Here is an 11,554-nt window from a genome sequence, read left to right as displayed (position 1 = left end):
TTTGTTTTTTTTTGTTGGGCCGCCGTCACCTTGTTTGATATGGGCTTTTTTTTAGAATACGAAGAGTCTAGCCCCAGAGTACATTAGATTGAGACGATAGCCTCCATCGAGTCTGTCACTCTCCTTTCGCATGTTCCCCTCCGCCTGTTGTCCCGTTCCCCTCCCATGTTCTTCCATTTTTCTGTTTGTTTTTGTTTCGAAAACTGAAGCACATCGACTCGCAACTAGAGGAGGGGGTGGTGTATGTGTGTTTGTCGATGGCCCTAGTTACAACAATCGACTCGCAACTGAAGTTGTACCATCAACACACAACTAGGGGGCGGTGTCTATGTGTGTTTGTCGCGATCCCCAATTGCATGTCACCCATCGACTCACGACTAAGGATGTGTGTGTTTGTCGAGGGCTCCCAGTTGCAAGTCAACCATCGACTCGCAACTGGGGGAGGGGGCGTTCTCAATGTGTGTTTGTTGAGGGCTCCTAGTTGCGGGCCAACCATTGACTCACAACTCGTGAAGGGGGAGGGGAGTTGAGTGTGTTTCTACGAGTCCAGTTGCATGTCAACCACTGACTCGCAACTAGGAATGTGTGTGTGTTTGTCGAGGGTCCACAGTTGCATGTCAACCATCACCTCGCAACTAAGGGTCTGTGTGTTTGTTGGGGCCCCTCAGTTGCAAGCCGACCACCGACTCGCAACTAAGGGTGCTTTTGTGTGTTTGTTGTGGTCCCCAGTTGCATGTCAACCATCAACTCGCAACTAAGTGTGTGTGTGTGTGTGCGCGAGCGCGTTTGTGCGTGCGTGTGTCTCTATGGTGGCCCCCAGTTGCATGTAAACCATCGACTCACAAACTAGGTGTGTGTGTGTGTGTGTGTTTGTCGAGGGTCCCCAGTAGCAAGCCGACCATCGACTCGCAAATAGGGGTGTGTGTGTTTGTCGAGGGTCCCTAGTTGCATGCCGAGCATCGACTCGCAACTAGGGGTGTGTGTGTGTTTGTCGAGGGTCACCAGTTGCATGCCGAGCATCGACTCGCAACTATGGGGTGTGTGTTTGTCGAGGGTCCCTAGTTGCATGTAAACCATCGACTCATAACTAGGGGTGTGTGTGTGTGTTTGTCGAGGGTCCCTAGTTGCATGTCAACCATGGACTCGCAACTAGGGGTGTGTGTGTTTCTCGAGGGTCCCTAGTTTCATGCCGAGTATCGACTCACAATTAGGGGCGGTGTTTGTGTGTTTTTGTCGTGGTCTCCAGTTGCATGTCGCCCATCGACTCACAACTAGGGGTTTGTGTGTTTGTCGAGGGTCCCTAGTTGCATGTTGAGCATCGACTCGCAACTAAAAGGGTGTCTTTTATCGTGGCCCCTAGTTGCAAGCTGACCATCGACTCGCAACTAATGGTGTTTGTCGAGGGTCCCCATTTGCATGACGACCATCGACTCGCAACTAGGGGGTGTGTGTGTGTTTTGTCGTGGGTCCCCAGTTGCATGTCGACCATCGACTTGTGACTAAGGGTGTGTGTGTGTTTGTTGACGGTCCCCAGTTGCAAGCCGATGATCGACTTGCAACTAGGGGGTGTGTGTGTTTGTTGAGGGTCCCCAGTTGCAAGCCGACCATCGACTCGCAACTAGGGGGTGTGTGTGTTTGTCAAGGGTCCACAGTTGCATGAAGACCATGGACTCGCAACTAGGGTTGTGTGTGTTTTTATCAAGGCTCCCCAGTTGTATGACGATCATCGACTCACAACTAGGTGGTGTGTGTGTTTTGTCATGGGTCCCCAATTGCATGTCGACCATCGACTCGCAACTAAGGGTGTGTGTGTGTTTGTCGAGGGTCCCCAGTTACAAGCAGACCAACGATCACAACTAGGGGTGTGTGTGTTTGTCGAGGTTCCTCAATTGCAAGCAGACTATTGACTCGCAACTAAGTGAGTCTGTGTCTGTCGAGGCTCCCCAGTTGCATGTCGACCGTCGACTCACAATTAAGGGTGTGTATGTTTGTCGAGGGTCCCTAGTTGCACGCTGAGCATCGACTCATGACTAGGGGGTTGTGTTTTATCGTGGCCCATAGTTGCAAGCCAACCATCTACTCGCTACTAACGGTGTTTGTCGAGGGTCTCCAGTTGCATGTCGACCATCGACTCGCAACTAGGATGTGTGTGTGTTTGTCGGGGCCACCAGTTGCATGCCGACCATCGACTCGCAACTAGGGGTGCTTGTCGAGGGTCCCCAGTTGCATGTCAACCATCGACTCATAACTAGGTGTGTGTGTGTTTGTCGAGGGTCCCAGTTGCTTGTCAACCATCGACTCGTAACTACGGATGTGTGTGTGTGTGCGTGTGTGCGTGCGTGCGTGCGTGTTTGTCGAGAGTCCCCCGTTGCATGTCGAGCATTGACTCACAATTAGGGGTGCGTGTGTTTGTCGAGGGTCCCCAGTTGCATGCCGAGCATCGACTCGCAACTAGGGGGTGTGTTTGTCGAGGGTCCCCGGTTGCAAAAATGTTTGTAGTTGTAGAGGTGATTTACTCTTGTAACAATGTTCTAAAGTACCTATTATTATTCAACTCCACCCTCGATATGCGATTGGGGGCCCGACTAATATTCTTCTTAGTTGCAACTTCACCCATGATGCGCAACTAGGGTCCATTTTAAAATAACATGTTTCGAATTTGCAAACAATGTTCAAACCATGATTGTTTTAATCCACATATTTTTTTAATACGTGAACATTTTTCTAGTTCTTTTGACCAGTTTTTTATTTTTCCTCTTCTATTGTTTTATTTATTGTTAGACGTCAGTGTACATTTTAAAATTCTCCAGTGAGTATTTTGTAAAAGTTTCACCGTGTATATACGTTAAAAAACATACACAATACATAGAAAATAAGTTCACTCTATATTAGAAGAAGGTCATCATATACTAAATATTTGTTCAATGTGTATTACAATTATGTTCACCGTACTTTTATAATTTGTTCAGTGTGTATTAAAAACAATGTTCACCGTATATCCAAAAACAATCAGTGTGTTTTTTAATTTTTTTAGCATATATTAGAACTGAAAAAATACACCTGAAAGAAAAAAGAAAAAATAGGAAATAAAAGAAACAAAAGGAATAAAAAACACAAATCGTTACTACGTACGATCAGCTACAGGCCGTAGAGTAAGCATGCGTGTGATGGTGTGAGGCAAGCTGGGCCTTGCCCATGCGAGCGTTTCTATGGGCACGCCGGTCACACAAAAAAGAAAAGACAAGGCCTAGACGATACAATACCAAAAAAGAAAAACAACAAACAAACAAAAGGCTATAAACAGGTGATGATTTCAACTTATATGTGACATCGTTATGTCACATCTAGATGAGTTTTAGACAGACCCTATATCCATATCCGTTTCTTTTCCCCTTTATTAAATCTGACGGTCATTAGGCGAGTAGCTGCGCCAAAAGCCCCCGGTAACCTCTGTAGCTTGACAAGCGTGTGCGAGGGAGGAAGAAATCCATGTGGGTGGCTCGCCCGTGCCTACACCCACCAGCAACATGACCGCACCACACCACCCCCGCGCCGCGCGCTCCCCGCCAAGATTCGCCAGGCGGCCTCGTCTCCTCCCATCCCATCCCATCCCATCCCCCTATAGCCTCCCTATAGTCAGTCCGCCTATAACACCACCACCACCACCTCCCGGGCTCCCCCGCACGAACCGCGGACCAGACACAGACAACCCCGACGCAGCCGCGCGCGCGCACGCAGCCGTAGAGAGAGGGAGAGGGAGAGGCACCGGCCCCATCGCATGGGAGCGCGGTCGACGGCGACCGCGGGGGAGGCGGTGGCGAGGCGGGGCGGCCGGAAGAAGGGAGCCATGGCGCCGTCGGTGGGCGGCGTGGAGGCGGCGTCCGCGGCGGCGGCGATGGCGGGCGGCCGGCGCAGCAGGGCCCCGCCGCGGCTGGTGGGCTACGAGGAGCTCCCCGAGTACCTTAAGGACAACGAGTACATCCGCGGCCACTACCGCGTCGAGTGGCCCATCCGCGACGCCCTCCTCAGCGCCTTCTCCTGGCACAACGAGACGCTCAACGTCTGGACGTGCGTCCGCGCCCCCCCTCCGATCCATCGACATGTTCCGCACATGACCAATCGATCGGCCAATCCGTTGATCTGACATGGCGCCGTGTGATTTCCGCAGGCATTTGGGCGGGTTCCTGCTGTTCCTGGCGCTCGCCGTCGCCGGCGGCGGCCCGGAGGCCGCCCACGACGCCGCGCCGGGGATCATGAGGTACGCACCACCTACACTGCAGAACACACGACTTGACTTTCCTTTTCTCTCTGTCCACCGGAATAAGAAAATGATTGTTTCCGTTCGTTCATCAAACTTTAATAATGGTTCGATCGCCTCTGACTCCCACTCCCTTGCACGTGATTAGCGGGCGCTCCCGACTTTGAAACTTGAAACGGTCTTCCAAGCAAACGCGAATCAACTCACCACCGCAGCTCACACGTCACACGGGAAAAAACCTCGAATTTGTTTCGCGGGCAGTTGGTGGTGTGTTCGGAGAGCGCGCACGTCACACACAACCCCCGCTCACGCCGGACGTGTGCGCGCTCGTTCCATCAACCGAACGCACGCGCGCGCGCAATCACACGTTCGTTCACTACCGACTCTTTCTGCATTGCTGATGCTAAGCTCCAAGTCTCCAACTGGCCGCGAGTACACTTTAATTCCAATGCAAGATTATGCTAGATGCTGCCCGTGTGAGATGTGGCAAGAGCGCACCGTCCTAAGCAGCAATCGCATGCGTGAGAGCCACACCAAACGAACGAGGACATGGCCCGTGCATTATCCGCCTCACACGTCTTATCGTCATGCCGGAGCACTTTGCAAATGCAGTGCTGGCATTGGTCGGTTGGCGCAAATCACAGATTTGTTGGGGTGTTCCAAGTCTGAGACGGTCCTTCCTCTTAGTCTTTGATAATTTGATTGATTGATGTTCCTTTCCCACCAAGGTGCCATGGCAACCTAGTACTGCACTACTGCTACTACTTTGTTCATGAAAAGGCCCTCTAGTTACGTGCCGTTCATTTTTCTCGCAGGTTCGTGGTGGGATCAGCTAATTCGTCGTGGAAGAGCGATCAATCGGTAAGAAACGCATCTTTTTTTTAGCACCAGTACAGACATCTAAGAGATACTAGTACCTTATCTTGTCTCCGGATAATTTTTCCAGCATTGCATATTTTTCTCTCACAACTGTAGTCCCCAAGATTCTGGGACAGATGGTGCTAGATAGCATGATTAGTTAATTCATACGAGTTCTATCAAGGTGACTATGACTAGCCTAATTATTCAGTTAGCACTAGTGTAGTGCCACCAATGATTTAAATACAACTGCACCGAGTGAGTACTATGTAATAATGTCATCATGTAGATCCCCACCACGCAGAAAGAGACATGCATGGACAGCTGTGTATATGAGCTGCCCACATGATCATCGTTTGATCCATGTCCTCACACTATAGTGTAGAGGATGCACTACAATTGGTCAAGCAACTATGCACAGATGCGAACAACAGGTCAAATCAGCTCCCTGTAGATAGCTCTGTAATCATCAACCATGGAATTTAATTTGCTCAGAGAATTGTACTTGCTCCCGTAATACCGCGAGACGTATTTTCACCGGGCGAGTCTCTTTGTTTTACAAGATTATAAAAGCGTGGTAATTAGAAAAAAAAAGTAGACTTGAGATGCCATAGTAAATCTTACAGAACTACTCCCTCCATCCGAAAATTCTTGTCATCAAAATGGATAAAAGATAGAAAAACAAAAGCATGTCTTTGAAGTTGTCTGAAATATAGGAATATGTCGTAAAAGTTATCCGGTTGCAGCACACGAAAAATGCGCTAAGCCTGCAACATTGCTAAAGGATATTAGATGAATTTCATAGTTGTCACTTACACAAAAACAAAATAAATCCCATAAGAAGGGACCCAATGGAAGTCTCCTCTTGGAATTGCATACGGTTTTTCATTAATAGAAAATAAACAAGTTGTAGAGGTGAAAAAATAAGAATAGAATCCTAGAAATTACTTTGAAGTAAAATGACCTCACACACTAAAAATTCATTAGGTAGAATGGTCGTAATGTCCTTCCATCCGATGGGGTTGGGATCCTCTGCTGTAACAACAATGCTGTTATGATCACTGTTGCATGGACCTCTACCCCATGTGTGGGTGGTGGTTAGTGATGAGCCCGCAAGATCATGTCCTACATATTTTAATTTATTTTACTTATTCATTTTATTTTGAAAACGGGCAAAAGATCGTGTCCTACATATCCTTCCACTTATCTCTAACCAACCCGGAATCATGAAATGTGGAATTAATCAAAACCAAAGAAGTGTGTGACTCCATTTATCTTGACCAACCATAGTATAGAGAGTTTAAGAAAACTCAAAGGTTGAGGGATTTACCAGAGGAAATTCACTAAATTGCCCTTCCATTTAAGTGTTCTGAAATAGCACTGACGAATAATTCGTGTGGATGATACAAATAAGGTGAGAATATGTACAATGACATTAGAAAAATAAGTATGAATGTAGGAGGTAGAGGTACTACTAGATTAATGATAAGATCGGCTCCATCTTCCGATAGGTTCTTCTGTGCTAAGGACAACTCGTGAGTGGTGAGTCCTTTCCTGATCCCTGTCCTGGTCGACGGCAACCTGACCAACCGACCAGAGCCAAGGAGCCATGTGTAGTTGTGCACTTCGAATCTAGTTCACCTTCTGCTGCAACGTAACATCACGTGTAGTCGTCTTGTTCAGAACAGACACGCTGCCTCTGTGTGTTTGCACCAAATCTCGCTTCCTCAATCACATTCACTCTGCATGCAAGAGAAGAAGTAGTCGGTTCTTTGGTCACCCTTTTCGAAAAAAAAGACGGTTCTTTGGTTGCAACATTTTCACGTTTGCTCACCTGCAAGAAGCAGCGTCGCTTTCAGCTACTTCTTCGGTCTGAACTCAAATTGGTTCTGTTGAGCAGACAAGACCAAGTGGCAAAATCTTTCTGGTCATCTTATCGTTGATTTCTGCGTCCGGCGACGAATCTGTCCGGGCCATTTACACTACCCGCAAAGCACTACTCGAAATATTCTCTCGCCAAAATGTGATAGTAGTAGTGTAATTTTAGATGCTAGACTGAGATTTTTCTGTTCAAATGATTAGCGCGCGCTAACAGTGGCGTTGGTGCAGGGCCTGCCGGGCCATGACGCAGCGGCGGCGGCCCTGGGCGGGCACGGGGTGCCGCGGTGGCCGCGGATGGTGTTCCTCGTGGGCGCCATGGCGTGCCTGGCCATCAGCGCGACGGCGCACCTCCTCGCGTGCCACTCGCGCCGCGCCACCGTCGTCTTCTGGCAGCTGGACTACGCCGGCATCTCCATCATGATCGTCGCCTCCTTCGTCCCGCCCGTGTACTACGCGTTCCTCTGCCACCCGCCCGCGCGCGTCGCCTACCTCTCCGCCATCACCGTCCTCGGCGCGCTCGTCGTGGCCGTGCTGCTCTCGCCGTCGTGCTCCTCGCCGCGGTATCGCCGCCTCCGCGCCACGCTGTTCCTCGCCATGGGGATGTCCGGCGTCATCCCGGCGGTGCACGCGCTCTGGATCAACTGGGGCCACACCGCGTGCTACCTGGCCCTCGGGCTGGAGGTGGCCATGGGGCTCGCCTACGCCGTCGGCGCCTGGTTCTACGTCAGCCGCGTGCCGGAGAAGTGGCGCCCCGGCGTCTTCGACGTCGTCGGCCACAGCCACCAGATCTTCCACGTCTTCGTGCTCGTCGGTGCCATCACGCACTACGTCGCCGTCGCCGTGCTGCTCGACTGGCGGGAGAAGGCGGCCGTCTCGTGCGGCGGCACGGCGTCGTAGGCGGCTTGTTGGAACTTGGAACAAGAAATTGTGACCGGTGTCATTCGAGAATCATTGGACGATTCGAATGTATTAGTAGTGAGCTAGTAGTAGCAATGTGCTTAATTTAGTGGCAGCGTGTGAACTTGTGATTTGACATATGCAAATGCAATACAGTTGATGAGATTGCGCCGCTTTTTAGTGCATACAGCTTCATACATATGGAAGTTTTTGTTTTGCCGCTGTCTTCTTCAGTCGAAAACGGTGAGCTTGTCGTACTCCGGGCCGACGATGGCCTTCTCCATGATGGTCCTCGGGGTGACGATGCCGCCGCCGTCGAGGAACAGCTTGAGCAAGTTCTTGGAGAAGCCGCTGACCAGCGCCACCCCTTGCTGGCCGGACATCACCGGCACGGCCTTGGAGTACGCCAGGTTCCAGAACACTATCTCTGGCACGGCCGAGCCGTAGCCGGCTTCCGAGAACTTCCTCACGATCGCCTCGTAGTCTGTCTCCCACGGATGAGCCGACGCCTGGTCGAACTCCATGTCGCTGAACACCAACACCCGCCGCACCATCCTCTCCGGCGGCAGACCGGCGGCCACGGCCACGTCCAGGATCTTGTCAAACACTGCCTGGAAGTTCGTGTTCATGCCCCACTCCATGGCGCGCACGAAGCTCACCTTCTCGGAGAGGGTGTCGCCGGTGATCAAGTGGATCTCCGGGCGCTCGCTGAAGGTGATCACGCGGCCGCGCCACGGGTCGTCCGTGAGTTCGGACACGAGGAGGCCGAGCGCCACGCAGACGTCCATGGGCAAGCCGGACATGCTGCCCGACACGTCGCACACGGCCACGCAGTTGGCGAGCTTGCCGAGGGCGCGCATGTCGTCGACCATGCGCCGCCACTGCATGTCGGCCACGCCGGTGCCAGCACCGTCGCCGTCCTCGCCGAGGGACTCGATGATCTGGTGAGGGAGCAGCGCGCCCGCAGCGATCCGCTTCTTGCCCGACTTGACATCGGCGAGGTAAGCGTTGAAGCGCTCGGCGTCGTGCTTGAGGAAGACGGCCTGGTAGTTCTTCATGGCCACGGAGGCAACGCGCGTGTACACGACCGATTCCCACGCGCGCGCCGACATGAAAACCTCGGGGAGCTGTAGCGTGCGGCGGAGCGGCACGAGCACCGTCCTACGGAGGCGCTCGCGCGCGCGATAAGCATAATGCCCGTCCAGGAGATCATCGGTCAGCTCCAGCGACGAGCCTCTGGGGAAGAGGCGTCGCGCGACGGCCTCGCAGAGGAGAGTGGAGCGGTCGTACGACGAGCCTAGCGACGGGCACCACTTCGCCGCGAGCGAGAGCTCCCGGACGTCGCCGTTGGCGAGCTTGCGCATGTCCTCCACGAGGAGGCTGGCAAACAGATCGGCCGTGCGGTCGTGCAGGAGCCGGTACGTGGGGTCGCAGAAGTACCGCCGAATCGCCGTCGCAGCGGTATCCACCCTCTTGCTCCGGCGCGACACGGCCGCCGCAGCCGATAGCTCCCGGTCGTGCCGCAGCTTTGCCGCGAGACGCTCCTCCGCCGTGCCGACGCGCGCAGCACGGTCCACCTTGGGGCGCGGCCTGCGCTTGCGGAAGTTGCGGGTGCGCCCGAGTGAGTCGCGGCAGCGCCCGAGGCCAAAGGGGCCGCGGCGGCCGGTGGCAAGGAGGGCCGTCCTCCTTTCTGCTTTGTTGGAGACGCCGCCGCGCACGATCCGGTGGAGCAGCTCGGGGAGATCCTTGAGGTAGCCGAAGGTGGCGACGGAGGCGGCGTTGCGCGCGAGCGTGGCGGGGTGGCGGGCGTGGAGCCAGAGCGCGGCGGCGTAGAAACTTTCGCGGTCGGACTTGCCGGAGCCCCGCACGCCGCGGAGGTTGGCGACCAGGCGGAGCGCGGTGGACGGGTCGGCGGCCCACGCGGCGGCGAGGAGCCTGGCCACGGTGGCGGCCGGCGTGGCGGGCAACACGCGGAAGAAGTCGAGGCAGGGGTCCCCCGAGGACGGGAACGTCGGCGACCGTTTCTTCGTGCGCGTCTTCCCCGCTGGCCCCAGCGCGCCACTCTCCTTCTTCACGTTGCAATGTTTCGGGTATGAGAACGCCTCGTCGGTCGGCGCCGCCACCGTGATCATCGCGGCATGGCGAGCCTCCGGCGGGCCGAGTAGTCTGTAGTCCACCATCAAGGCCAGGACAGTTTGAACCGGAAAGGGTGCAGGCTCGGAAATATATGGTGTGAGGTTTCGTGGCAGGCAAGGAGACTGCCATCGTGCCCGTCCATGGCCACGGCGGCCCAGCTGCCGATTTTGACGACGAAGGCGAGGACTCCTTGGAGATCGCCAGTTCTATCCTTTGGACCAAGGCGAGGAATCCGTTGCGTTGTGTGGATCAAGGAAATGATTTTTTTTTTCAAAAGGACCCCTTGCCGAAGGCTATTGCTAAAAAGGACTATATGCAGATAAAAATATCAAAAAGGACCCCCTCACTAGTGGCGGCAGGCGTGGCAGGCGACACGTGGCACCTGCCGCCACGCCAGGAGGCGGCGGGCCCTGCCGCCACCGCAGGAGGCGGCCGCGCGAGGCACAACGGTTCTCGCACAGTGGAGCAGCTGGGACGGAACGGGCCAGGAGTGGTGGGCCCGGTCGCCACTAGGTGAGGCGGCCACTGTCGCCGCTGTCGCTCTCGGGCCGACAGGCCGTGCTGCTCGCGGGCCCAACGTGTGGGACACGCCGCCGCTGCAGCAGGCGGCATCCCTGTTGCTGCACGCGTGACAGCGCTGATTCCCGTGCTGACGACGCAGATTTTCACGGGCGCTGATTCCACGGTTCCTTGTTTTGCTTTGTGCCACAAGTTTCGATGATCTGGAATCAGATTCCCGCGTAAACTTTGTAGTACTGATTGCTACGTAGACGACACTGATTAAAGCGGTGCGTGATTCTCGCTTTCGTCTATTGCTCCAGCCAAAGCGACAGCACTCAGGCGTGCTGATTTCAACGCGTGTTTTCCTGCCACACACTCGAGAGCGTTGTTGTTGCTGTGTGTGATGAGACACCGCAATGCTGGAATCCGATGCCGCGGTAGGTGAGTTCTGGCTCGTTCTGCCGACAATACAGTGGTCCTCTTCTTTTTAAACGTACATCCGCGGCTCCGTGCGCATACACTCTCTCTCGCATATCTCTGGTTGCCTTCTCTGCCTCTCTGCTCTCTCTAAGTGTAGAAGAATACACAAGCCAAAGAAAAACTTGGTAGCCACTTTCACTCGTGATTTCGGCCGATTTAGAATTGGATATCGAAGATGATGAAGTTGAAGAAAAGATAGATTATGGTAAGATCTATCCATTTTTCTTGGTTTCGTTCGCATGCATGATGTTTTCGTTCTGTTTGATTAGTTCCTAAGTGTGTATTCTCTGTTGTTTTAGGCATAATTTTAGCACTTCGAGGAGTCATCTGGAGTCATTTAGAGCTTGAGGAGTAGGATTTGCGTAGCGAAGTGAACTACGAAGTTGAAGATCAAGGTATGAGCTTTGCAATGCATGGAATTTTTTCTGCATGCATGATGGTAATTAGTTAGTCTTTTAGCTCGTCATTAGCTATGCGATATTAGTGCTTAGAGGTTAGAAATAATTTCAGACGACAAATACAACATTTATAATATTTTTTTAG

General features: G+C 53.2%; 2 protein-coding genes across 2 annotated transcripts; one reads left to right on the top strand and one right to left on the bottom strand.

The window, feature by feature from the left end:
* The first annotated feature begins 3,653 nt into the window (after positions 1–3,653).
* LOC123132491 (heptahelical transmembrane protein ADIPOR2) lies at positions 3,654–8,057 on the top strand. Its single transcript, XM_044552294.1, has 4 exons — positions 3,654–4,068; positions 4,169–4,258; positions 5,074–5,119; positions 7,226–8,057. Exons 1-4 carry the CDS (start codon positions 3,779–3,781, stop codon positions 7,892–7,894), a joined length of 1,095 nt encoding a protein of 364 aa, XP_044408229.1. The 5' UTR covers positions 3,654–3,778; the 3' UTR covers positions 7,895–8,057.
* A 67-nt stretch (positions 8,058–8,124) lies between these two features.
* LOC123132490 (uncharacterized) lies at positions 8,125–10,811 on the bottom strand. The gene has a single exon (XM_044552293.1). The coding sequence runs from the start codon at positions 10,072–10,074 to the stop codon at positions 8,125–8,127; it is 1,950 nt and encodes a 649-aa protein (XP_044408228.1). The 5' UTR covers positions 10,075–10,811.
* Positions 10,812–11,554: the final 743 nt, after the last annotated feature.

The sequence above is a fragment of the Triticum aestivum genome, chromosome 6A (genome assembly GCF_018294505.1).
Source record: "Triticum aestivum cultivar Chinese Spring chromosome 6A, IWGSC CS RefSeq v2.1, whole genome shotgun sequence".
In the NCBI taxonomy this organism is placed as follows: Eukaryota; Viridiplantae; Streptophyta; class Magnoliopsida; order Poales; family Poaceae; genus Triticum; species Triticum aestivum.
The sequence above is the reverse complement of the archived record's forward strand: the minus strand, read 5'-3'. Positions and strand labels throughout refer to the sequence as shown.

Bases quoted from the DNA above. Each gene is read 5' to 3' on its own strand.
- LOC123132491 (XM_044552294.1), top strand. From the start codon at position 3,779: ATGGGAGCGCGGTCGACGGCGACCGCGGGGGAGGCGGTGGCGAGGCGG. The intron at 4,069-4,168 runs GTGCGTCCGCGC...TGATTTCCGCAG, and splicing joins GAGACGCTCAACGTCTGGAC to GCATTTGGGCGGGTTCCTGC. The intron at 4,259-5,073 runs GTACGCACCACC...TTTTTCTCGCAG, and splicing joins GCCGCGCCGGGGATCATGAG to GTTCGTGGTGGGATCAGCTA.
- LOC123132490 (XM_044552293.1), bottom strand. From the start codon at position 10,074: ATGGTGGACTACAGACTACTCGGCCCGCCGGAGGCTCGCCATGCCGCG.